The following is a 27,382-nucleotide window of genomic DNA, read 5'->3' as shown; positions in this document are numbered from 1 at the left end:
GGAATGCCTTAGTTTTCCCTGTTGAGCGAGATGTTGGCTGTGTGTTTTTGCTAGACGGCTTCTATGGTGTCCAGTGCCAACATTTTTGTTTCTTTTGAAATCTGCCCTTATGTTCCTTAGAGAATGGATGGAGTGCTGGTGGCACGGCGGGTTAAGCACTGGTCTGCTAGCCACAAGGTCCATGGTTCAAACCCTGCTCTGCAAGAGAGATGAGGCAGCCTGCTCCTGTAAAGATCTAGTTTGGGGACTCTGGGGTGCAGTTCTCCCCTGTCTTAGAGGATCCCGTTCAGACTCAACAGCAGTGGGTTTTTACAAAAGTGAATTGAGAGTGGAATGTCGAAGAACCCAACGCCTGTCTTGTGGAAACCATATTCCTTCCTCGGCCATTAATCCATCAATGGGCTCTTGGAGTGGGGGCTGTCTCCTCTGCAGAGGGCCAGGCCCTCGCACAGCGTGGGAGGTGACAGGGACATGGCTTTGTGTTTTCCAGGCTCCTGTGCCATGAGGGGTCCAAGTGCAGTGAGTGGCCCGCAGGGAGGCTCACTGTCTGTGGAGTGTGGTTACGATGCAGCGTTGAAGACCTACAAGAAGTGGTGGTGTCGAGGGGCAGTTTGGGGTAGCTGCCAAATCCTTGTTCAAACCACTGGCTCAGAGCAGAAGGTGAAGAAGGACCGAGTGTCCATCAGGGACAATCATAAAAACTTCACATTCACGGTGACCATGGAGAAGCTCAGGAAAACTGATGCAGATGTTTACTGGTGTGGGATCGAGAGAACGGGAATTGACGATGGGATCCGGATGACAGTCTCAATTGGCCCAGGTAAGACTGCGTGCATGTGAGGATGTGTCTTTCCGGGCCTGCTCAGTTCTGGTCCCTGAGGACTCTCGTCAGTGACTGAACTGTGGCCAGGCCAGAGGGTGGTTGAGCCCTGGCTGTCAGTGAGCTCCACTTGGGTTTGGGGCCACTGTGTCAGGTTGGGAAGGCTGCTGAGGGTCCCCGGGTGGAATGAAGCCTCTCTGGGCACATTCCCCTCTTGGCCCAGCTCAAGCTCTCACCCACAGGGACCGTTTTCCCCGGGATCTGGAGACTCCAAGCCAAAGCTTTCTGGGGACTGCCGCTGCCCAGGTGTGGCTGCGCTGTGGAGGGCTGGGCTGGGGCCTCATTTCCTCTTCGCACCCTGCACCCGAAATCCAGTCTCAGGGGGAGACGGAGGTCCTTCCGACATCTGGACAGGCCCCATGGCCAAGCAGTTGCTCTCTTGGGTGCCCCAAACCAAACCCCACTGCCTGCGATCTATGCCTTCGGACCTAATAACATTCGCTTCTAAGTTCTGAGAAAGTCAGCTCAGAGGTCCCAGTGCCGGGGCTGGAGTTGGTCTTTGTTGGCCCTGCTTCTGCTGACCCTTGGACAGGCAGCACGGGCCTTCAGGTCACGTGGGGTACCAGCCAACAGACCCTCAGACACACCTGCCCCTATGATGCCTGCTGCCATTGGCAGCATGCAGCGTGGACCACGTCTGTCTTGTGGAGCAGTGGAGAGCCACATCCAGCTCAGTGCCTTGCCCCAAGTAGAGGCTCTTCTTAAAATTATAGCTCTGTTAGAACCACCCCTGCCCTGAGAAGTCACAGGTGTAGGGCTTAGATTTCTGGCCCCATGTAAGCTGCCATTCTGCCCATGTTAGGCAGGGTTCTTCTAGAGCAGTGGTTCTCAACCTGTGGGTTGTGACCCCTTTGGGGCTCAAACGACCCTTTCATAGGGGTTTCCTGATTCACAGTAGTAGCAAAATTACAGTGATGAAGTGGCAACAAAATTAATTTTATGGTTGGAGGGTCACCACCACATGAGGAACTGTATTAAAGGTTCGCAGCATGAGGAAGGTTGAGAACCACTCTTCTAGAGAAACAAAATCAGGACAGTTATGATTTTATATCTCTATATTTAAACTGTTCCACAGAAATGAGTTGGACTGAGCCCTCTGTACTGCTGTGTGGACTAATTAGCTGTTATATTCCTTCGTGCTGTATAAATCTCTATATATATCTAGATATAGAAATAGATGATATAGATACATACAGATATAGACATAGATATATACATATATACAACACGAAGAAATATAACAGCTAATTAGTCCACACAGTAGTACAGTTCAACTCACTTCTGTGGAACAGTTAATATACTGGAAGTCCTTCAACTCATGAGGGCTGCTGGGTCCAAGGTCAAGGAAGCAGACAGCTGAGTCTTCCCTTGGGCAATGCAGGCAGAGTCTGCCCACGGGCAGCAAACAGCAAGGCGGGTCACAACAGTCAGCAGCTCAGCAGCTTAGGGAAGCAGGCTCAGATGGGATATCAAACTCAAGCAATGCACAGTGACCGGATCCACCAGCCTTAAGCTCAAGCGATGTACACACCAGCAGCGTGGAGAAGCAGGTCTCGAAGGAACCTCAAACTCTAGTGACAGGATCCAGGGGTTGGCTGTCCCACAGGTAGTGTAGCTCACAAGCTGAGGCAGAGAACTAGTGAAAGCAGCTGCACGTTGATCTGATCACCAGAGAGTGAGAGAGAGGTGGGGCTTGCTGAGCCATTTATCTCTTTGCCTTCCAATCAAACTGTGAACTGATTAATCCCACATGTTCCTATTGGCTAGGTTGGCACAGTAAGCTTACTGATCACACCGCCCTCTCTTGGCTGGATTAATAAGAGAGGAGCACACATGGGCTGACGCATTGTCAGAAGCAGTCAAAGGGTTTCAAGTCCAAGTACACTTAAGCCACCCTTGACCTGAGACTCTTCCTGCAGCCCCTCCAGCCCTCCCAGGACCCGGTCAAGGTCCACTCTGCACCTGTGTCCAGCTCCCCCTGTTTCTGAGGCCCTCGAGGTGCTCAGAAGATGGGGAGATAGGAGAGACCCCACCTGCAGCCCCACTGCAGGCTTTTCCAGTCAGGGCACCCCCCAGACCCCAGGCTCAGTGCCATGTGCAGGGCTGGGTGGGGCTGAGGGTGAGCTATGACATCTGCTCTGTATGACAAGCACCAACCACAGTGCCAACCACCACCACCGCGACCACCAACTCTACAGTGCCAACCACCCCAGAAGAGACCACAGCCTCCGCCGGTATGACCAACCACCTCTCCGATGTCAGGTAAGCCAGCTCAGATCGGGCTATTCCCTGTGACCCATTTGGCCCCAACTGTGCCTATGCGGTAAACTATTGCCATCCCAGGTCTCAGTTGCAGCCGGGGCTCGGACCTTGCGGCTCTTTCAGGGTCCTTCTAGGCCCTACGGACCCCTCCCCTGGAGCTCTGTGCAGTTGGTAGGTCTGTGGATTGGTTCATCCAGGCAGCCGTGCTTCTTGCCTTTTGCACAGTGCTAAACTCAGCATTCCTGGGTGTCTGTCTCCCCCTGTGTGTGCATGTGTGTGTGTGTGTGTGTGTGTGTTGGATCTACTCTTCCTGTGTTTCAGACGTGATTAGATGGAGAACCCAAGCTTCCTGGGTACGATCCCATGAACACAACAAAGAAAACTCGATTGCCAAAGAGGGTCTCTTCCTATTTGCTGGCATGTTGTTGTTAGGGACCTCCTAGAAACCTTGTACACAACCGAGCCAAGCACTCGCCAGTCCTGTGACCTGCTCACAGTTGTTGTTATGAATGACTGCTCTCGGCCATTCAACCTGTCCAGGGGCTTCCTCTTTCTCACTGACCCGTTGTGCAAGCGTCCTTCTAGCCCTGGCAGACCCTTCCCCTGGAGCTCCGTGCAGTTGGTAGGTCTGTGGGTTGGTCCCTGGGGCCTTCCTCTTTGTCACCGACCCCTACCGACCAAGGAGGATGTCTTTCTTCAAGGACTGGTCCCTCCTGATGACATGTCCATCCTCACTGCTCAGGAGCATTCTGGCTGCACTTCTTCCCAGAGAGATGGTTCATGTCACAGTCCTTGTCAGCACCATGTTTCAGAGGCACCACGTCTTCCCTGGTCTCCCTTGCTCCTGGCAAGGAACAAATTGAAAATGCCATGGCTGGGGTCAGGGGCGCTCGAGGTCTCTGCTCTCTGAAGCTTTCGCCAGGTCTTTTGCAGCCGACTTGCCCAGGGCAATTCATCCCTGGCCTTATTGGCAGTTGCTACCGTGGGCTCTTCTCGACAGCTTCCGTCTCTCCTCTGCTCATTACGGTGCTACCCGCGGTCTGGCTGCGAGAGATTTTGTTTTCTTTCATGTATTTTTTGGGAGGCAGAATTCAACCCGCAGCAGAGGGCAGGTGTAGGAGCAGCGGATCTCTTAGGCCTGCCGGCACATCAGCGCGTGGAAACACGCCTCTCTCTGTTTCCCATTTTGGAAGACACCAGGAGTGGGCCTGCCCTGAGGCTGCGGAGCGAGGGCCGCTCCCACGTGGGGTCGGGCCCAGAGGGGAGAGCGGGGGCCCTGGGTGCGGGGACTTCCTCCTGCTGCTGTTTCCAGGAGGAAGACCCAGATGCTCATCATCCTCCTGCCCAGCGTCTGCGCTGGCTTCCTGCTTCTCCTGGCCGTGGCCTCCCTTGTGGCTTGGAGGATGACGACACAGCAGAAGAAGGGTGAGTGACCTGGTCCGGGCTGGGCTGGGTGGAAGGGGGTGGGGCCAACGGCTGGTTTTGCCATCTCGGCCCATCTGACCCAGGAGATTACCCGCAGGGTCTGGAAGGGGCACTGGCCGCTGCAGCTGGGGGCAGGAGTTTGTGGGTGAGCCCCACAGGTTTGGGTACAAGCCTCCTGCTCAGCACATTCTGCTTCCTGGTCTCGGATCTTGGTGGTAAGGGCGCCAATGGTCTTAGGGAGAAAGGCCAGTCGAGGGTGCTTGGCTCCTCCTTATCACAGAATCCATTTGGGTGCTATGGAGATGCTGAGTCAATATGGGGAAGGGGGGTACTCTGTCTCCCCCACACACATAGGTGAGCAGGTACAAATGCATGTACAGCTACACACGCGTACATACACATGCATACACACATGCATGCACACACATCCGTGTCAGCACACATGCAAGTTCACAAACACACCTGCAGGACGCCACTTTGCACCTAAGACCACGACCACCTCTGCCACCACCAGCAGCTGAAACCCGAAATGCGTGTGCCCACACGGGGACACTCACAGCGAGTAACACACACACACACACACACACACCTTTGGGTTGGATCAGAAAGGCTGGCGGTGGCCCCGCTGCTTTTCGTTTCTGCCCTCAGCCCTGTCCCAGGCCTGTCCCTTGCTGTCTGAACTGGTCAACCAGAGGCCAGCCCGGAGCCCGCCCTCTGAGGTCGTGACATTGGGCCTCAGTCTAACCCTTTTTCTGTCTGGTTTCACTTCCACATTCTCACAAGCTCTCCCCACCCCCGACCTGCGTGCCACCAGTCCACTGGAACCTAAACTCTCCTGAGGCAGGGATGGGGTTGGTTGGGGGAGCCTGACCCATCCCCCCCTGACCCCGTTTCCTCCCAAAGAACATGCCCATGACCCCAAGTTCTGAGTCATCCCTGTTCTCTGAATCCAGAAACCCAAACCCAGGGAAACCCACTGTGCTTCCTGCTTGGCCCCTAAGCAGGAGGGGGGGGGCAGGTGACAGGGGAAGGCCCAGAGGGCCCAAGAAATACAGGAAGGAGCAGCAACCCCTGGGTGCTGAGGGCCAGCCGAGAAGTGGCGGCATCATGGGCAGGGCTTGGGGCAGAAGGCTGGGCTCCTGGGGAAGGTGATTCACCCCTGAGGAGGAGCGGGTGGCTGCATGGCTCTGTGGTGTGGGTAGCAAGTGCGGTGAGGTCTCTGGGGAGTTCGGAGAGGGCAGGACTGATGTCACGTAGCTTGTCATCTGAGGGGTGGGAATGGCCACTAGGAGCCCAGTCTCTGGACCCGGAGCTGGCTTCCACCTGGTCCTTATGCCGGTCACTCCCTGGACTGGGGTCCCGGAGGGCTTGGGATGGGCTTTCTAATGCTTGTGCTTGTGCTTGTCTTTCAGCTGCTGGGACAGGGACATCCATAGAGCAGGTAAGAGATTGCTAGGTTGGTTCTGCCGCAGTGTCCCTCACGCCTGTTTCCCAGGCACACAAAGGTCCCAGCTGGACCAGAGCACGCACACTGGTACAGAGATGAGCTTACGACACAGGGAATCCAGGACAGATAAATCATGGGAGTAGCGATGCCAGGAGGGTAAGGGGAAGGTGGGGGCAGAAAGGGGGAACTGATCACATGATGGCGGCAACAGATGTGCAAATGTGTTTGACACAATGGATGCATGTATGGATTGTGATAAAGCTGTAAGTGCCTCAGTAAAAAGATTAACAACAACAACAACAACAAAAAGATTCTCCAAGGCAAAAAAAAAAAAAAAGATCCCAACCATGGGCTCTAGCTCTCTGGTCTCCATATTCTGCAGGTCCTAGGCAGGGTGGCTTGGAGGAGGGCTGGAGGGTGGCGTGGCAGGGGGTGGGGTTGGGACTGGGAGAGAGGGGGTCCCAGGGGTGCAGAGAGAACAGAGGAAGGCCTGGCCCCCACCTTCCTCCTCCTCCCTCCTTTCTCCCTGGTGCACCAGCCCCTGGAAGACGACATTTGCTATGCAAACCTGACCCTGCCCCGCAATGGCACCTCCAGGAAGAAAGGCTCTTCCAAGTCTGTGGCTTCTGCCGGGGCCGGCGAGGTGGAAGTGGACTGCATCACCATGGTGTGTGCTCGGTGGCGTGCGCCCCTCGGGGGGGGCCATGCAGAGGGCCTCCCTGGGTGCTTGGAAGTGTCTGCTCAGCAGGCCTCAGCGATGGAGACGTGGTGGTGGGGGGGCAGTCAGACGTGGTCTGGGTTTTACCTGCAACTGCCCTGGCAGCTGAGGGGGGGAAACGCGGTGTGATGGTTGAGAGGAGGGCTGGGGGCTGGGTGTTAGCAGGTGTGGAGCGTCTGTCCCCTCTAGCGCTTCCATGGGCAGTTGGCCATCCTCTCTGATCCTTCGCTATCTCTGTCGCAGGACCCTTTCCCCAACGAGGAGGTTTCCTACGCGTCTCTGTCCATGAACACCTTGGACCAGGAGCTCATCTATAGCAACATGTGCCTCCCGGGGGCCCCCAGTCCCTTGGAGAGCCACGAGGAGCCCACGGAATACAGTGCCATCAAGAGGGCTTAGTGGCCACTGTGGGGCTCCCTTTGGGACCTCACAGGATCCTCACCATGGCTTGTCCATTCTTGCCTTGACCGCCTTCTGCCCCACGTCCCCTCACCAGGACCAAAGGGTGCCCGTGCTCTTGGTCCGATGCAGCCAGCGTCATTCCCAGCTCGGAACGGAAGCTAGAATGGGAATCTCTCCTCCTCCACCCTGCTTGGGAGGGGCGGGAGGGATGCCCTGGCTGTGTTGGGCATGAGGATGATGATGGTGATGATAGATAGCCTTTATTTATTGCTTATCACATCTACGTAGTGGATGACATAATGCCCCTCCCCCAAGACACCTGCCTCTGTGACTGCAATCTTTTCCTCTTTTTTAAGAATCATTTTATTGGGGGCTCGTACAATTCTTATCACCATCCATCCATCCACCCATTGTGTCAAGCGCGTTTGTACATTTGTTGCCATCATCATTCTCAAAACATTTGCCTTCTACTTGAGCCCTTAAGATCGGCTCCTCATTTCCTCCCTCCCTCCCCATTCCCACCACCCTCACGAAATCTTGATAATTTATAAATTATTATTATTTTGTCATATCTTACACTGTCCGCCATCGCATAATCTTGTGACATAATCTTATGCAACAAAAGAGCCCGTGGTGAGAGGCGGGAGAACTAGTCTGGATTATCAAGGTGGGCCCTGACATGCCCACAAAGGGAAGGGGGGTGGGAAGGTCGGACCAATGCAGAGAACCCGAAGTGAGGATGTCAGCAGAGACTTGGGGTGGGCGGGGGATGCTGCCAGAAGCCTTGGAAGACCAGGGATGGATCATCCCCCACCCAGTCCACTGCCTTTCGGGCCTTGGCCTCCAGGCGACAGGAGAATCAACACGTGTCGTTTGGAGCCGGCCTTTGCGCTGATTTGCTGACTGCCAGCGCCCGCTTGTCCCTCAGGTGGTCCTCTCAGCAACCTCGGGAGAGCGTGCTGTGCTCACTCCGTTTGGCCTTGGGGGGCCCGGGGGGGGGGGTGTTGAGAGCAAGAGGGGCTCTGTGACTCGGAGCAAGGTTTCTCTCGAGCAAGCCGATGGAATTTGAGTTCCCACATTTTGGCGTCAGAATCTGAAGTCTAGGGTCTGAACCTGGACAGTGAGTGTCCAGAGGAGTGTGTGTATGTGGGTGGTGTGTTTATGTGGTGGTGTGTGTGTATGTAATGTGTTGTGTGTGTGTTGTGTGTATATGTGTGTGTTTTGTATGCATGTGTGTTGTGTGTGTGATGTGTGCATTTGTGTTGTGTGTACTTGTTATGTGTGCGGTGTATGTGGTATGTTGTGCATATGTGTGTTGTGTGTATGTGTACATGTGTGTTGTGTGTATGTATGTGTATGTGGTGTATGTATATGGTGTGTGTTGTGTGTGCATGTCGTGTGTATATATGATGTGTGTGTTGTGTGTGTATATATGTGGTCTGTGGTGTGTATATATGATGTGTATGTGTGTGTTGTGTGTGTGTGGTGTGTATGTGTATGTGTGTGTGGTGTGTGTGTGCACTGACAGACGCCGGCCTGTTTCCTTTGTTCCCAGGCCCTGGTGCTTTCTGTCCAGGAACTATCCCGAATCCCATGTCATCTCCTTGTCTCTAGTCCAAAGAACCTAGAACCCATTCTTCTGAACTCCACTCCAGCCGCTCCAGTGACCCCGAGAAGCACAATCCCAGGCTCTGGGCATAACCTTCTGGGGGTTTCCTTCCCTGGCCCAAGAGGCCTGTGCGGCTCCATGGGTCCCTGCCCCCCTTCAGCCTGACCCCTGACCTCTCTCTCTCTCCCCACCCTGCTCCATCAGACCAGCTTTTCTCCTGGAAGGGGAGACTTCCGCCCTTCCCAGGTGTTGGCCCTTGCTGCTGCTGCTTTGTGGAATGTTCTCACTGGAGAGCTATGAAAAGTTCGCTTCTTTTCTGTCATCTCAGCTTCTACATCCCCCTGAGAGAAGGGGCCCCTAGTGACTGACCACACCCTAGCTGGGACCCCGATTCTCTCCGTCACATGTCCCCGTGCTGCGCCCTTCACGGCGATGTGTTATCTTGTGAACTTAGTGTCCGCTGTGTGAGCTTGTTCTGGGCCTTTCCATTGACCGAGAGCTGCCTGTGTGCTTAGTGCCAGGTGGGTTCTCCAAGGACTATTGATTGAAGGAACAAATGAATGAAAGCATGAACAAATGAATGAATGAATGAATAGATGGGTGGGTGGCCCAGGAGGTTCAGTCTTAGGAACACAGGACAAGCTCATAGGAGCATAGAGATCTAGCTGCTTCCCCTGGGCTAGGAATCCTGGGTTCTGGGACCCAAGGACTTACAAGACAGGAGCATGAAGTAGAGAGACTACTCCTCTCCTGGTGATCAGGGGAGAAATGAGGAGCCTGGTTTTCTTCCAGACTTGAGGGCAAGGGCCTGTTACTTGACTTAGGCCTAGTTCCCTGGGGCTGGGATGAAGTGTCAGGAAATGGCGCCACGACATGGAACAATCGCACTACCAAGCTAACGACCACAGGCCTCATGGTTCACAGGCAAGAGGCCCAGCAGCTCCGGGAGCCTACGGACGTGTTTCCTGAGCCAATATGAGTGTGTTCAGTTCTGCAGTGGAGCGAGAGGTTGAAGGTGGTAATCTAATGGTCAGTGGTTCAAACCCAACCAGACATGCGCTGGGAGAAAGGCTTGGGATCCACTTCTAAAAGGATGGTAGCTCAGAAAACTCCCTGGGAGAGTTCTCCTTGGTGGCACGTTGGGGTACCATGGGCCAGAATCAACCCAACAGCAATGTTTTTTGATTTGGTCTTTGAATCAATATGACCTGTGATTTACCTAACTCCTCCCAGCCCTGGACACCCCAGGTAGAGCCAGGGGAGGTGGCATCGGTGGAGGGACACCCCAGAATGCTGCTGCTGCTCCTCAAGGCCTCAGCAGTGACTCTAGAAACATAACCATGTTTCTGTCCTGGGGGGATTTGCAGAGGCATGTAAACTGGTCCGGTCAGAGAGAGGCTGCTTTGGACTCAGGCTGTTGGAAGACTCACAGCAAGAGGTGGCTGCAGGGGGATCTTTTAATGGAAACGCTCCAAGCAGAGATAAACTCGACCGAGCCAACTGGCCAGGGAACCACGGTGCCGCGCTGACCCCTAGGTGCGAGGTTGCTTTATGTCTGAGTTTTTCAGCAGCCAGCCCCAAATGGAATCTGTCAGTGCGTGCTTGTGTTGGATAGTTGTGGCAGTTACACAATCTTGTGTCCACTTGAGGACATTAAGAGTGCAGGGGTAATTTACAATTTAACAAGGAGTCAGGAGGGTGGGAAGGGGGAGGGAGAGAAAAAAGAGGGGCTGATACGCAGGGCTCAGATAGAAAGTAAATGTTCAAAAAATAAAGACGGCAACATATGCACAAGTTTGCTCGATCCAATTGATGCACGGGTTGTTATAAGAACCGTGCGAGAGGGGCTGGCCCCAATCCCAACCACGTGGACAGCCCTCCCTCCTTCCAGGAGAATGGACTTCAGGGGACAGCACTGAAGCTACAGCTCAGGGAGAGGGACATGTCTGATCAGAGCACACGGGAGCAAATGAAGAGGGAGGAAGGGAGAGTGGAGCACATCCTGGCCCACCAAGTCTTGAGGACGATATCCCTGCTCAGAGAGGCCAGTGCACAGAGAAGACCATAAGGCTGGCCCCACTATGAGACACGACATCCCTCACTGACCCATAGCCCTACAGGGGACAACACTGGAGACACAGTGTGGGAATTGCACCTGATCAGATCCCACCACACCGAGGCAAAACACTAATGGGTGTGCAACAGAACAGCAAGGGGAGCAGAGCAAGGATGTTTTGAGGGAATCCCTAAAATAGACTTTGGGGCCATGGTGTGGCGCCCCATCAGACTCGACCGGAAAACACTCCTAAAGGTCAACAAACAGACTTTGAACTATTTACAGGCTTTTCTTTCTTTCTTTAAAAAAATATTGTGTTTTTTGTTTTCTTTTGTTGCTTTGTTTTGCTCTGTCTTGCTTTGGTGCATGTTATTATCTCTGCAGGTCTATCTAGACAAGATAGGCGGGATTAACAATCTGGAGAAGAAAACAACGGGACTGACAGTTCTGGGGGGACATGGGAGAGGGGTGGTGGGGAAAGGAAGTGGCATTAACAAACCCAGGGACAAGGGAACAAAATTGGTGATCCAAAATTGGTGGTGAGGAGGGTATAGGAGGCCTGGTAGGGCTTGATCAAGGGAAATGAAACTGAGAGGAATTATTGAAACCCAAATGAAGGCTGAGCATGATAGTGGGATAAGAGGAAAGTAAAAGAAAATAGAGGAAAGTACTAGGAAGCTAAGAGCATTTATAGAGGTCTAAATATAGCCATGTACTTATGTAAATATATTTGTATATGAGGATGGGGAAATATATCTATGTGCATATATTTATAGGTTTAGTATTAAGGTAGCAGATGGACATTGGGTCTTGACTCAATTACTCCCTCAATGCAAGAACACTTTGCTCTATTAACCTGGCATTCCATGATGCTCAACTTCCTGACATGATCGCCGAAGACAAATGGGTGCATAAGCAAATGTGGTGAAGAAAGCTGATGGTGCTTGGCTATCAAAAGCTATAGTGTAGGGGTTTTAAAGGTTTGAAGGTAAACAAGTGGCCATCTAGCTCAGAAGCAACAAAGCCCACATGGAAGAAGCACACCAGCCTGTGTGATCACGAGGTGTTGAAGGGATCAGGTATCAGGCATCAAAGAACAAAAGAATCATATCATGGTGAATGAGAGGCAGTACAGAATGGGGACCCAAAGCCCATCTGTAGGCAACTGGACATCCCCTTACAGAAGGGTTGCGGGGAGGAGACAAGCCAGTCAGGGTGCAGTGTAGCAATGATGAAACATACAACTTTCCTCTAGTTCTTAAATGCATCCTCCCCGCCCCCTCCACTATCATCCCAATTCTACCTTACAAATCTGGCTAGACCAGAGGATGTACACTGGAAACACAGGGAATCCAGGACAGATGGTCCCTTCAGGACCAGTGCTGAGAGTGGTGATACCGGGAGGATGGAGGGAAGGTGGGGTAGAAAGGGGGAACCGATGACAAGGATCTGCATATAACCTCCTCCCTGGGGGATGGACAACAGAAAAGTGGGTGAAGGGAGACATCGGAGAGTGTAAGATATAACAAAATAATAATAATTTATAATGGATGTTTGTATGAATTGTGATAACAGTTGTATAAACCCTGAATAAGATGATTAAAAAAAGAAAAGAGCCCCCAATAAAACAATCTTAAAAAAAAAAGAGTGAAGAGATGGAGTCCAGCCTTGTCAATCAGGTCACAGCCTGATGATACTGCCTTGTGGGCGTGGCCTTCTCCTGAGGATTCTGGGAACTTCCTCTTTTCCTCCCTGGACAAGGGCCGCACATTCTCGCTCTGCTTCACCTTCCTGTTGACAAGCCACATGGAGCCATGCTGATGGCAGGCATAGCCCTGGAGAGGCTCGACCGCCACTGGATCTACAAGACTTTCCACTCACTGGCCTATGATCTTCATGCATTCTGCATAATTTTTAGGGGCTACATGAGTCTGAAGAGGAATTTATAGACCAATATTGGATTTATAGGCTAATAGCAGACTTTTGGACTGGATCTGGACTGGGTTGGACGTTTTCTTCATATGCAATTACTCTTTGATATAAAGCTCTCTTTTACACACATATGAGAGTGTGTCGATGAATTTGTTTCTCTTGTCAACCTGGCCTAACACAATACTACAACAAAACCAGGCAACCATCAAATCCACCAAGCAACCAACCAACCAACCAGTAGCCCTTGACTTGACTCCAACTCCTGGTAAACCCACGTGTTATAGGGCAGAATGGCTCCGTAGGGCTTTCTTGACTGTAGACACTAGGCAACTGGTTTTCAGGCCTTTATTTCTTTTCTTTTTTTACATTTTATTAGGGGTTCATACAACTCTTATCACAATCACACACATCAGGCCTTTATTTCATTGTACTACTGGGGGAGTCTGAATTGCCAACGGTTTGTACCTCATGTTGGGTCATAAGGAGCTTCTCATTTTTTTCCTGGAAATATTTACCGCCATAGAGTGTAGTGATGAGTACAACCAAGGAACTTTGGATGTGAATCTAGAAAGATAGGGGCGATGAGAACTTAACTCAGGTTGGCTTGACTAGAGGAGCCGGTTGCCTCTGCCTTTATCTGGACGGTGGGTGAGGCTTGGAGATGGAACATTCTGGCGGAGCTGGGGAAAGGAGCTTATAAAGATTGATCCACACAGATCACGGTTAATCATCTTAGTCAAGCTTTTGAAAATGGTGTCTACAAGAGAGGGATATTGTTGGAGATGATGTTTCGTTTTTAAATCATTTTATTGGGGACTCGTACGACTCTTATCACAATTCATACATCCATTGTGTCGAGTACATCTGTACATTTGTTGCCATCATCATTTTCAAAACATTTTCTTTCCACTTGAGCCCTTGGTATCAGCTTCTCATTTTCCCCCCTCCCTTCCCCAGGCGACGATGTTTTTATCCCAAATCTGGCCACCTGGAAACTCACAGGGGCAGCTCCACCCTGCCCTTCAGGGTGGCCATGAGTCGGCATCGACTGGATGGCAGTGAGTTTTAATTTTTTTTGACTGATGGCTGGCTGAAAACAGATATTTCCTTGTCCTGAGAAATAAGAGTCATGCTGCATAGGTATTTGTGAAACTAGTCCAGTCAACTCCAGAGCCGAACAGATCGGATTATTTCCAACTGGTGGTCCTGGCGATTGGTTATGATCACAGACTCAGCCTCTCCTTCAGCCTGTGGGAGACCAGGGTTCAGTTCCCAGGCAATGACCATAGGAACAGCTACCGTTCATCTGTCAGTGGCATCTTGTGCCTTGCCATGGTATGGAACAAGTTTCAGCAAGGCTTTCAGACTCAGGTGAAAACCAGCCGATGAGTGGGCCACAGTGGTCTGATCTGAAGCCAGTCATGGGGATAGTGCAGGACTGAGGGGCCTTTGGTTCCATTGAGTGTGGGGTCACCTTGACTCAGGCCAAATTACAGTGGCTACCAACAGCACTCGTGTTTAGAAGGTGCTGGGGGAAGTGGGCAGGGATGGGGGAAGGGAAGCAAATTCCTGTCATTGGTTGGAGAGGAAGTTATTTCCTAATATTTATAGATTTGTATCTGAGCACTGTCTCAGCCCTCTCCGAGAGAGAGGTCAGCTGGGCTTCTCGGGGCTGAGTGAGGATGGCATTTGCCCCTCCGCTCTATGGTTTCCAGGAAAGCATTCTGCTAAAACAAGCTCCAGGGTATTTAAACACTCGGACCTGATGGAGTGACTAATAATTTACAACTCATCTAAGCTACTGGGCTTTCCCTCTTTTGGTTTTTGAATTATTCATATTTGGAGATTCTACTTTATAAGAACGGCAGGGCTCGACCTCGCCTTTTGGAGAACTAGGTGAGCGGTGTTGACTTCTAGAAGCCAGAGCGTGTTTGGGAGTCAGAGGAAGAAGGGAAAAGGTCCTGGTCTGATAACTCCCAGATTACATGGCTCAGCGAGATGTGGGGTAGTAGTGAGGCCAAAGGCTGTCTTTGCTCAAATAGCTTGAGCGAGAGTTTGTCTTAGGTTAGGTGTCTGGAGAAGCAAAACCAGTAAAAGATGTATCTCAAGAAATTGGATCACATAATTTAGAAATAGCAAGTTCCAAGTCTGGGCGTCAGATGTCAGACTGGAGGTGTCTGACTCTCTCAGCTGAAGGGCGTGACAACCCCCAACCAGACAGGTCAGATGACAGGCTTCTGGCTGCAGAGGTGACTGAATCTAAGGCCTGCAGGTGAGATGACAGGCTGCTGAAAACTCCTAGGATTGACAAGCAGGCAGGCAGGCAATACAATAGACTGTTGACTCAAGTACAAAGAACTAGAAGTTGATGAGCCAGATGCAGAGACCCAAACCCATCCAAAAAAGCAAACAAGCTTTTCTACAGTGTCCACTTGTATTGGAAGCAAGCCACACCCTCAATGTGATATCATGGAGGATTACTGGATCTCAACTGCCAAATCTGGCCTAGCGAAGTTGACACAAAACCGTAATCACAGAGTTCCAAGCTGCTCAGGTTTGGGAAGGGCCCGCCTGCCAGGTTCTATTCATCTCATGTACCAATCATTCGTTTTTGAGTTGAGAGGGACAGGTATGGTGGCTAGCCTTTTATTTTATTTAGTAGGTGCATTCCTTGCCATCCCTGGGTGGCACAATGACTAGGCATTCATCTACTGTTACGGATTGAATTTCATCCCCCCAGAATACGTGTTGTCAATCCTAGCTTCTGTAGATGTGGTTTTAATCCAATTTGGGTCGAGGTAGTGTAGAGTGTTTCTTCAATCAGTCTCTTTTTGACATATAAAAGAGGTGAAACAAACAAGCAAAAGAAGCAGAGGTGGCGGAAGAGAGATGCCCAGCCACATGAAGATTGCCCAGAAGTAGAAGCTCTAAGAGACCAGACACTTCTTCCAACGCCCAGAGAAAGAGACCCTACCAACGAGCTGGCACCCTGAATTCTAGCAACAGTCTGCTGGCTCCAGCCTTCCTCTGGGATGTTTCTGCTATGGCAACACTAGGTCATGGAGGCAGCTGTTATCCAGTTGGAACCAACCCAGAGCTGCCTTTTGAAGACAGGTCTGGAGAGGTCCTTCAGGAAGATCCCAACCTTGGAAACCCTGTGGAGCAGCTTGCCTCTGCCTCCATCAGGTCTCCATGAGCCAGGCTCCACCTGCCCGTCCTTACCCATGAGAGTCAGCCGCCAGTGGATGCACTGAGCATGTCAACAGGAACACGGTTGGCCAATCTGAGTGTACACAGAAATAGAGCCATGAATTCTACAAAACCGAAATGGAAGGCTTTGGAACGACTCCATGCGAGCATGTCATTAAGAGAAAAATTGCTGTCGAATTAAGAGAGGGCGAGACAGCTCGATGAATCATCCTTAATTGGATTGCGTTCTTACCCAATGTAATTGGGGTGGATAATTGCTCAGTTCATTGAAAAATTGGTTAAGGACCATAAAAACTCTTGAGGCATTTTCTTTGGATTCAAAATACCTAACTGTATAGTAATTTTCATGTGGACGGAAGACCCTCGGGTCTGCTGAAAAGGAGATCGCCTTCCCTGCACACACTTCCTATTTTACAAACGTCTTATAATTAGTTCTGGTTTCTTTAAAATAGAAATTCTAGACGTTTATGAAGCAATCTGATTGCAAAAACCTTCTCGGTGTTTATGATTTTCCTCGTAATCTCTGACAGTTGTCTCACCCACTCTCAATTTGACAGTAATTGGAAAAAGAAAGTACATACTTAACATCGAGTTTTTCCAAAGCACTTGATGTCATTTTTGGGTAGAAATCATAGTCATATTTCCACTGATACTGAGTCAATATTCTTCCTGTTGATACTCTTCGTTGATGAGTTTGTGGGGGAATTCAGTAGGTGCCCGAAAGCCAGGTAACAGGCACAGCATGCTCGTGTACAGACATGGCTAATTCTTGTCTGAAACTGCAGAAGTGACCAGACTTTCTAAAGAACTTTCCAGCTCTGAGGCCTCGCTGTGCTCGGGCTGCTTCACTGAGATGGAAGTGTTTCTAGTTGACGTAGTCAACTGTTTACGTGAGGGATTGAATTGATTTTTCTCTGCTGGGTCATCTGCTATTATGATCACGGTATCTCTGCTACCTCCCACAAGGTAGAAGCGGTCAAGGATTTCGTCTTGTTCCAATCCACCATCAATGCTCATGGAAGCAGCAGCCAAGAGATCAAAAGATGCGTTGCATTAGATTCACCTGCTGCACAGAGCTCTTGACAGTATTCGAGGATGAAGGGGGGCCTGACCCAAGCCGTGGCCTTTCCCATGGCCTCACAGGCACGTGAAGGTTGGACACTGAGTAAGAAAGACCGAAGAAGCATCGCTGCATTTGAATGGTGGGTGCTGGGGAAGACAGTTGAAAGGACCACGGACTGCTCAAAGGACAAACGGATCTGTGTTGGAAGAAGCAAGGCCAGAGTGGTCTTTGGAGGCAAGTAAAATGAAAGAGACACCAGATAAGATAAAGCATCTAAGTGCTCACCTCTGGGACCATCATGACTCCAGGAGCCAGATCCAGAGAGAGAGAGAGAGAGAGAGAGAGAGAGAGAGAAGATATATTTCCAATCAAGGCTTATATACACTCCAGGGGCGTGCAAGCCCCCCTAATTACAGGTAACCACATACATAACAAAGTGGGCTGTACTCTAACCCCACAGGTTCCCGAGCACACTGGAGGAGTCACCTGACACCAGGGTCGGGCAGGAGAGGGGGGGTGGCTGTCTTCAGAGCCCAGAGAGCAATCACACATGTCTGCCCCTGGAGTGGCAGCGCTGTTATGGGACAATATTAATTATGAGACTGTGATTGGGACTCACCTCTAACTCATAAGGGTGAAGGCCTCCCTCCCCGCCAGGAACCTAGCCTGCCAGGCTGCTTAATACATGAGAATAAAGTATTCATCCGTAGACACTCTCTTCCCATTATCTGCGTCCACAGGCCGGAATGGCAAGACTTTGTCTTACATACTTTGGACATATTATCGGGAGAGACCTGTCCCTGGAGAAGGATATTGTGTTTGGTGCAGTGAAAGGGGTGGGGAGGCGAAGGAGGGGAAGGCTCTCACCAAGACAGATCGACACAGTGGCTGCATCAGGGGGCTCAGGCCTGACGCCGTGAGGAAGGGGCACGATTGTGCAGCGTCTCGTGTGAGGCACACGGGTGCACACGGGATAGCGGCCCTCCCTCCTACCCGTGTGGTCCAGCCCCACCTCCCCAAAGCCTCTAACAACCCTGTTTGGGAAGATACTGAAGAGCGGGTAGTTACTGAGTCCTGACCTACACGGATTGGGCAAAGGGCCCCATCTATCATTGCGACCCCCGGCACAAGTCCCTTCCATTATGACCTCATCCTCATTGGCTCCATTTGCAGCAGCTGCAGCGGCAAAGGGCACTTTGCTGGAGATACCCTTGGGGGCGGTCCAGAATCCAGGGCGTGGGGCTAGCAGGCCTGCCAACAGGACCGCACAGAGCACCACCTCGGATGCTCACTAGTTTCCAGGGTGAACATCAGCGCCCAGGACTTCCCCAGGCTTCCTTTCACACACCCCCCCCTTATCACCCCGGTCTCTTGCTGAAGACCCAGATACCTCCAACCTCACCCCCCCGCCACGGGGCAAGATCCACTCGCTGGCAACGGGTCTTTTAAAATTTTTATCATTCACCAGGTCTTTTGGTTTTCATTTTAAGGGATGAAATACCCGGTGAGTAGATGCGGCATGTTTATATAATGGAACACATGGGTCAGAAGAGGAGCCCTGGTGGCAGAGGGGTTATGCATTGGGCTACGATCTGAAAGGCTGGCAGTTCGAAACCACCACCCGCTCCTTGTGAGAAAAGATGAGGCTTTCTACTCCCTTAAAGAGTCACAGTCTGGGAAACTCACAGGGGGCAGTTCTACCCGGGCCTGTAGGCTTGCAGTGATCGCCCTCGACTCTGTGGCTGGGAGTTTGGTTTCCAGTTTGGCGATATCTCCCATAAAGTGGTGAGCCAGTGCCCAGGGCGGCTCTGCCTTCTTAGAGACCTGGTGCTGGATTTTGTCCCTCGGAATGAGGCCACATGGCTCCTTCGGTTTCTGAGACTTTAAATTTTGATAGGAGTAGGTAGTGTGGCTTTTCTTTCTCCCTCAGAGCATCTGGTGAGTCCAAACAGCTGACCTGTGGTTAACGCTTCTCTGTGTAATCCACTCCGCCACCGGGGCTCCTTGGGAGCTTGTTAGAAAACCAAGCCCTCGGCAGCGGTTGGGGCCAGAATGAATCATTTCATTCTGGCTTTGCTGTATCTATTCTGAACCACCGGGAACCCAGGGGCCATAGTGGTTCTGAGTTGAGCTGTGACCGCAGGGTCTGCAGTTCAAAACCACCGGCGGCACCGATGGAGAAAGATGGGACTTTCTACTCCTGTGCAGAGCTACAGCCTCAGAAACGCACCAGGACATTCTACCCTGTTCTAGAGTCACTATGAGTCGGCCTGGACTCTCAGGCAGCCAGTTTGGTTCTGATTTTTCAAACAAACAAAATTTCAAACAATTTAGCAGAGGGTGAGAGTTTCCCTGCCAGAGGTGCAAAGGGTGGCAGCCCACGGCATTGGCCACGCTACCCAGTGTCTGTCCTCTGGACATTGGAGGCAGTTGCAAAGTTTAGGTCTTATGTTCTCAAACATAATTGGGCCTACTGCTTGCTTTTCAAGAGAACAACAACAAACACACACACACACACACACACACACACACACACACACCCTCAGCACCCGCTGGCAATGAGCAATTTTTGTGCCATAATCCAGGATAAAGTGTAAATCTGTGTTTGCAACCTTAGCGGTTACATGCTGGGCAGCTAACTGAAAAGCCAATAGTTCAAACCCACCAGCTGCTCTGTGGGAGGAAGATGAGGCTTTAGAGTTACAGTCTCGGAAACCCACAGGAGCAGTGTTGGTGAGGCAGACTGAAGGAGGATCGATACATTTGAATTAGGACGCTAGAGGAAAATTTTGAAAGTACCATGGACTGCAACCCCCCCCACCCCCACCCCCCCCCAAAAAAAGATCTGTTTTGGAAGATGTTACAGCCAGAATGTTCTTCAGAGGCAGGATGGTGAGACTTTGTCTTCCGTGCTTTGCACATGTTGTCAGGAGAGACCAGCCTCTGCGGAAGGTCAAGTGGAGGGGCAGAGAAAAGAGGAAGGCCCTTGACGAGGTGGATTGGCACAGCAGCCGCAACAATGGGCTCCAACCTAAAATTCACTGTGAGGGTGGCACCGGGTGCCTACGTAGGGGGGCGAAGAGCCTGAGCCCACCTGCCGGCACCTCCCAACCACAGCGGGGTCTCTAGGAGTCGGGATCTATCGTGGTGCATCTGATACGGGATTGTTCTGACACCTTGCAGGGGGACAGCGTGGCCACTTTGCGAAATACTGGCTTAGACGGTGCACCTGTTTCAAAACTTCCCTCGGTCTTCGCAAGAGTGCCGCAAAAGCAGAAGGCCTGGACCTCAGAGACCCCGGGCTCCTTGCGTGGAAACACTCTGCTGTCTGGCGGGTGGGAGGCAAAAGAAGATCAAGTCCATGGAGATAAAGCCCCCCAGGACTGAGCTTATCTTGTAGTCACTGTCATGGAGTCCATGCGGACTCACGGATACCTTGTAGGATAGGGTAGAACTGCCCCTGTGGGCTTCCCAAACTGTGACTCCTTCGCGGTGGAGAAAGCCTCAGCTTTCTGAGAGCCGGCTGGCAGTTTCTAACCACCGACCTTGCGGGTAGCAGCCCAACTGGTCACCACTAGGCTACCAGGGCTCCTCTTCTTACAAGGCAGCAAGGGGCAGTGACAGAAGTGAGAAGAGAGATTAAACCAGGGATTAAACCGGTGCAGTCTCCAGGGCAGTAACCGAGCTGTCTGGCCTTCGGTTATTATCCTGCGGTTGGGCTCTGATGGAGGCCAGTCCCCAGGCGATAAGGATGCTCAGCTCCCTTGGCTCCTGAGGCCCATGTAAGGGGGACTCCTTGCATTTGGCCACCGTGAAGGTTGTGTTTGAACAGGTCCCAGGGCAGATTCAAGCAGGGTTTGTTTTGAATCTGTTTTGTGAATGAACCCGCCCTCCCAATTAGCATGGATTTTGTTTGGAGATTGTTCCGGGCTGGGCGGAGCCTGTTGCCAGAGCTCTCTAGCACAGGGAGATGGCAGTGCTGGGGAGGGGCGTGGGCATTTCCAGTCCCAGTCCCCCGTCTCTGTGGACAGTGGGTCTGGGGCAAGGAAGTTTCTGGTGACTGGCGAAGTGGGGTGTGCAGGGTCCATGTTCAGACATCCTGGCGGGGGTGGGGCTGGGAGTTGACCTTGGGCATTCACTTCATGTCTTTTGGGATCAGTTTGCTCTGCTGCAAAATAGGGGGTGGCCAAAGGGGGCATCAGCCCTTGATTTTACAATCATGGCTTTCTTTTCGGAGACGGGGGAGACTCCGCGGGAGAATTCTCGCCTTCCATGCAGGAGAGCGCAGTCTGATTTCTGGCCAGTGGACCTCAGACTCGGTGCCACCCATCTGCCACTGGACGCCTGCGGGGCGCTGTGACTCTGAGCAGGCTTCCGTGGAGCTCCCTGACTGAGAGCAGGCTGAGCCTACTGGCAAAACACTCTGAAAACCAGTCCGTGAAAACCCCCTGGTTCACGAGGGTCTGAGTCCCAACTGCTGGTGGGGGTGGACGGGCAGCACCCCCTCCCGCTGTGCTTGGGGCGAAGTCACTTCTGACTCAGCGATTCCATGCGCACAACAGAACAAAACACGCCCAGGCCTGTCCCAGCTCACAACTGCTCGGATGTTTGAGCCTATTGCTGCAGCCTCTGGGCCAATCCATCTGGTCCCGGGTCGTCCTCTTTTCCCCTGTGCCTTGACTTTACCCAGCACGATGTCCTTCTCCAGGGACTGCTCTCTGCTGACAGCACGTCAGCGTATGAGCGATGAAGTCTGCCATCCTTGCCTCTGAGGAGCATGCTGGCTGTACTTCTTGGAAGACAGATTGGTTGGTTCTTTTGGCAGTCCGTGGTCCTTTCAATATTCTCTGCCGGCACCATAAATCCGATGCAGTGTACATTAAGCAGGTAGTAAAAAGAGCAGCTTCCATGATTCATGGAGAGCCCCCAACACAAGCTTGCTCTTTCCCAGGACCTTCCACTCCCTGCTGGCCCTGCCCATGGCCCTGGCTGGCTGCTCTTCTGAAGGGTACTGCCGGCCCTTGCCAGCTAACACCGTGGCAGTGACAGCGCTGGCCTTGCAGGAGGGGGGGCGAACTGCTCCCCACTTTGCCATTCTGTCCAAAGCCTAAGATAGTCCTTCCTGGGTCCCTGAGCACATCTGAAGCCAGGTGTGATGTGAAGCCAACAGGCCGAGAGACACCCCAGGGAAGGGCTCAGAGCCCATAGCCCACACCTGTTCCTGCCTTGGTGATTGGAGGTCTGGCTTCTAATTTCCAGGCTCCAGTGCAAGATCCAAACGCAGGACGCTGTGCTCAAACATGATTATGAATTGCACGGTGGGGACGGTGGCGCATTATACCAACGTGGGGCTCGTCTAAGTGCGGGTTCCCTGTGGCTAGCCAAGATGCGTGCCATGAGGCAGGTGACATTTCTGGACATGACTCATCTGCCCGCATGTGGCCGTCGCCTGCCCATGCCCCACCCTCTACTGGAAAAACCCAGGCAGCCTGGTCCTAAAGGAGGCGGGAGTGCTTTTACTCCTGTCCCTGGAAGATTAAAGGTTAAATTATCTGTCTCCTCCAGGGAAAACCCTGGTCCCACCCTCAGGGTGTGGTCTGATGCCATGACTCCCATCAGCCAATCATATCGTAGGTGACCATCAGTCCACTTCCCAAGTCCAGTTACAATATCACCATGACAAGTTTCATCAATGTCTTCTTCAGTCACTCCTCAAAGACACTCGGATCCAGTCTTACCCAGGAGCCAGCCGCTGTTTTTGCCTGGCTAGCCGGCAATCCCCGTGACCCCCATTTTCCTCGGAGACCCCTCCTCCTCCACTCTCAGTGGGACTGACTCCACCATCAGGGGCGGGCGTGTGACCCAAGCTGGCTGAAGTCATTCAATTTATTCCATCCCGCTGGCCATCGTGATTGCTACCGGGATGGCTGCGTGACCCAATGGTGTCCACTGAGAAGTAGACCTAGGATTTGAGTTGAAACTAGGAAGTGGGAGGCCATTGCCTGGAGATGGTGGTCACCTGGCCTCGTGAAGAGAAAGCTTACATGGAAATAAAGTCATTCCAGAGGGCGCGGGACATCGTGCTTGGAAAAGCGGAAGGCAGCGAGAAAGAGGAAGGCCCTCAACGTGATGGATTGACCCAGTGGCTGCAACAATGGGCTCAAATACCCACTGTGAGGATGGGGCAGGGCTGGGCAGGGTCTCATGGTTCTCTAGTCCATGGGTTGCAGTGAGTCAGAATGGACTTGGAGCACCCAACAACAACAACAGCAGACAACAGCAGAGGGAAAACACTGTTGAGAGAGAGAGTGAGATTGAATCACACTCTGAGTCACTCACTGGATCCAACTGGGCCGGACGCCATCAGCATCCCTGGGCTTCCTAGTTACACGAGCCAATCGATCAATCAGCCTCATGACTTACCACGATTTAAATTGGGTTTTGGCATTAGCTGATCTCCGGGAGAAAGATGAGGCTGTTGACTTCCATCAAGAGTTACAGTTTCGGAAACCCACAGAGGCAGTTCTACCCTATTCTAGAGGGTTGCTATGAGCTGGAATTGACTCAGTGGCAGTGTGTTTGGAGTTTCTTGGATTTATCAGGATTTAAAGGCAGTAGGAGCCCTTGACACGTTGTCAGGAGAGACCAATCCCTGGAGAAGCACATCATGCTTGGCAAAGAAGAGGGGCAGCGACAGAGAGGAAGGGCCTCAGTGAGATGGACAGACACAGTGACTGAAACTGTGCAGATGGCACAGGACTGGGCCGTGTTTTGTTCTGTTGTGCAGAGGGTCCCTCCGGGTCGGAACCGACTCGATGGCACCTAACAACAATTGGATGGGATGCCCAAGGTCACACAGAACGCCGACGTTAGAGCCAGGACAAAAGCCAAGTAATTTTACTTCCCAAGCCTGGTTCTCATCCTTAGCTCATGGCTGGGCCCTGCATTAGGGGAATCAGCGGGCAGGGCAGGCAGAGGGTGGACAGGGTCAATACAATGTGCTCTCCTTGCTGTATGTGCGACGCTGTTTTGACATCTGGGGACGACCTGGTTGCCCGGGGCATAGAGAAGTGAGGGTATTATAGGGTGTAAACGGAGCTCAACTGGCCTCTCCCCCTATGGCTCCCCCCCTCATCTGCTCAAGTCTCTCTTCATGTACCAAGGCACCTTCACAAGGAAGCAGGGCCCTGGTATTTGTGAATTTGGGTGAATGATTTTTAAAGCTCCAGTCACTGGCAATGCTCGTGGGAGAGGCTCCTGCTTGGCTTCTGTAGCCAGGGCTCAGCCACCTTTGGGGACAGATCTTTCCTCTGGCCTCTCCTCAGAAGTGCTCTGCTGAACGTCCTTTTCTGGATGTGCCCTGGAGAAATTCCTGTCTTGAGGGCCCAGGGCCATGCTGACCTTCAGAAGTGGGGCACTTCCTGGACCTGTGGGCTTTAAAGCCCCGAGGGTGAATCATTCCGTGGCAACTCAGAACCTGGCAATCTTACAGTCAGTTGCAAGCATTTGACCTGGTCCCACAGGGCCCGTCTCTCCACCACAGGCAACTGCAGGTCACCGGCTTCTAGATCAGTGGTTCTCAATCTTCCTAATGCAGTGACCCTTTAATACAGTTCCTCATGTGGTGGTGACCCCCCAACCATGAAATTATTTTCGTTGCTACTTCATAACTGTAATTTCGCTACTGTTATGAATCGGGTGAGCCCTAGGAAAGGGTCATTGGGCCACAAAGGGGGTCTTTAGAATCTAAAGAGTCTCCATAGGCATTGAGGCTCAGGTGCCACATGGGGCTGAGGTCAGATAGGGGTTGAGTTGTCTGTGCCAGCCTTCTGGCCCACCCAACCATCAAGACTCTGCTTTGTGGGGGTGGGGAGTGGGTCTTGTCCTTGGGAGCAGGTACAGGGTGCTCAGCAAGCATTTGCAGAACCAGATTTTAGGATCCTCAGCCAGAAATGTCAGACTTCAAGGGGGGCAGGTGGGTTGAGGGTACTAATAGGATGTGAGGAAAGGGCCCCAGTCCCCCCTTCTTTCCTCTTTGCATGGTTCTCACTCTTGAACCCCCAATCCCTAAGGCCCCCATGATCATCCCAGTAAGGTGAGATGACACCTCTGGACATAGGGGTGGGGCTACAGAAGAGGAAACATACCTGACCCAGATCCTCATTTTCTGTAACCAGGTCAAGGCCAGGCCATTCCCCGGCTCAGTGGTAAGTGGCTTCTCAAAGAGCACAGGAAACATGAAACCGGAGAGAAAGAATGCCAAGCCCCCAACTAGGCCACAGTCAGATACAGGTGGAAGGGATGGGGCCCTGGTGAAGAGGACCCAGGGAGGGGCTAAAGGTTCCAACAGGGTTGTAGCCTGCTACCAGACCATGAGCTTGACCTCATGCAAGCTTTGACTCCTCCAAGGCTCCTTTTCCTGGACCTCATGCTCAGCCAACAGTCTCCGATGGTAACGTGGCTTGACATCAAGGGCAACGCATCACTCTTGTGAGCTTGATTACCACCAGCTGCTTGGAGAGCCGGCTCCTACAGAGCTGGGCGCACCCCAGAATGCTGTCAATACCCTGCTTTTGTTGTTAGGGGTGCTGTTGAGCCAGTTCCAGCTCCCAAGGACCCCCTGGACTACAGAGTGAAACACCGCCCGCCCGGGCCTGCGCCCTCCCCAGTGTTGTAACCACTAGTCAGCCCGTCTCACGGAGGGTCTTCCTCTTCCCACTGCCCCTCTACTTTACCCAGCACGACGTCCTTTCCCGGGGCCGTTCTCTCCTGATGACCACGTGTCCAGAGTAGGTGGGACCAAGTCTCACCATGCTTGTTGCTAAGTGGCATTTTGGCTGTACCCACCCTCCAATTCTCTAAGACAGTGGTTCTCAATGTGGGGGTCACGACCCCTTTGGGGGAGTCACCCGATTCATAACAGTGGCAAAATGACAGTGATGAAGTAGCAAGGAAAATAATTGTATGGTTGGGGGTCACCACCACACGAGGAGCTGTGTGAGAGGGTGGCAGCCTTAGGAAGGTTGAGGACCGCTGCTCTAAGTGATGACAATTCACGAGCCCCTTGTGCTCTCTGGACTCCGTTCTTCTGCATTTCCAGCTTGTGTGGGTTCCGATCGGCGCTCAGCCCTGTAGTAGGAGAACGCCTCAGGCAAGTCTCTTAGCCCTGCTGGGTCTACTCACTTTAAAGTGATGTAAATGCTTAGAACAGTGCCTGGCACAAACCGCTCCATAAGGGTCTGCTAGAATTAGCTGAGTGCCATAATACATTCTAGCAGGGCCTTAGGCGAGCAACTGTATGTTTTCCTGGTCTTGGTTTCCGATCCGTGCCTCTCACGGTTGCCACTGAATCAACTCTGGGTCCTTGTGTGGCACAGGGTTTTCAATGGCGGAGGTTCTGGAAGGAGATAGCCAGACCTTTCTTTTGAGGCATCTCTGGGTAGACTTGAACCTCCAACCTTCTGGTTAATGGCGGGGTTCCTGAACCCTTTGCACCTCTCAGTTCTCCTTCCTTTCTGTGCAACCAGTCATCATAGCCTGGAAAAAGGAACGCCAGTGCCACACTGGGCTGCTCACCAAAGTCAGCAGTTTGAACCCACCGGCCGCTCTGCAGGAGGAAGATGAGGCTGTCTGCTCCAGTGGGGCTGACAGCCTCAGGAACTCAAGGGGTCAGCTCTACTCTGTCCTCTAGGGCCGTGATGAGTTGGAATCGACTGGATGGCGGCAGATTTTGAAGAATAAAGTGTCATGGCATATATTAAAGAGGTCCCCCCTTTGTACGCTCAAAACTGCTGCAAACACTGAGTTTGTTGGCTCCCTCTAGACTGTGATAGAGAGACGACTTCTGTACTCAGTTGGTGCCTTTCCATCTGAGAAGGGGGTGGTGGTGGGACCGAGCCAGGTTTGAAACTGCCGCTACAGAGGGGAGGGGTTCTTGAGGGGCTGGAGGAGGTCTACCACCTCATCAGAACCCAGGCCGAGCCAGCTTTATTTCTCACAAGGGTTACGTGCTTCTCGGTGGGCGAGGCTGGGGAGGAGCTGCCGGCAGGAGGTGCTGCCAGCTCCTGACTGCTCCCCGGGGAAATGCGTCTGGCAGCTGCTGTTTCCCGAGGCAGCTTTGCTGCCGGGCCGCAGTGGATGGGCTGCCGGATGGGCAGAGCCCTGGTGGCGTGGTCAAGGTCAGCAGTGGGGGCCCCTCAGCAGCTCGGAGGGAGAAGAACAGGGGCAGTCTGGTTCTGAAAGAGATGCAGCCTTAGAAAGTCTACCGGGCTGTGGTACTAGGTCCTATAGAACCTCTGCGAGTGGGGGCCCACTAGATGGCATTGAGATTCCAGAAAGGGAGCGGAGGGGAGGGGCGTGGACGTCAAATCCAACTAGG

At 52.3% G+C, this 27,382-nt stretch overlaps 2 protein-coding genes across 2 annotated transcripts in view; one reads left to right on the top strand and one right to left on the bottom strand.

Moving 5' to 3' along the window:
* RAB37 (RAB37, member RAS oncogene family) overlaps positions 1-27,382 on the bottom strand; it is a 70,250-nt gene that overhangs the window by 36,019 nt on the left and 6,849 nt on the right. The window lies entirely within an intron of this gene.
* On the top strand, positions 502-7,131 carry CD300LF (CD300 molecule like family member f). Its single transcript, XM_075562460.1, has 6 exons — positions 502-820; positions 3,031-3,142; positions 4,455-4,567; positions 5,992-6,008; positions 6,553-6,681; positions 6,976-7,131. The coding sequence occupies exons 1-6, from the start codon at positions 502-504 to the stop codon at positions 7,129-7,131; spliced, it is 846 nt and encodes a 281-aa protein (XP_075418575.1).

This window comes from Tenrec ecaudatus, chromosome 10, assembly GCF_050624435.1.
Source record: "Tenrec ecaudatus isolate mTenEca1 chromosome 10, mTenEca1.hap1, whole genome shotgun sequence".
Lineage (NCBI taxonomy): Eukaryota > Metazoa > Chordata > Mammalia > Afrosoricida > Tenrecidae > Tenrec > Tenrec ecaudatus.
Note: the sequence above shows the minus strand (reverse complement) of the source record. Positions and strands in the feature narration are given on the sequence as shown.

Excerpts from the sequence above, each read along its gene's own strand:
- CD300LF (XM_075562460.1), top strand. The coding sequence starts at position 502 with ATGAGGGGTCCAAGTGCAGTGAGTGGCCCGCAGGGAGGCTCACTGTCT. Across the intron at positions 821-3,030 it reads GACAGTCTCAATTGGCCCAG|CACCAACCACAGTGCCAACC; the intron begins GTAAGACTGCGT and ends CTGTATGACAAG. Across the intron at positions 3,143-4,454 it reads AACCACCTCTCCGATGTCAG|GAGGAAGACCCAGATGCTCA; the intron begins GTAAGCCAGCTC and ends TGCTGTTTCCAG.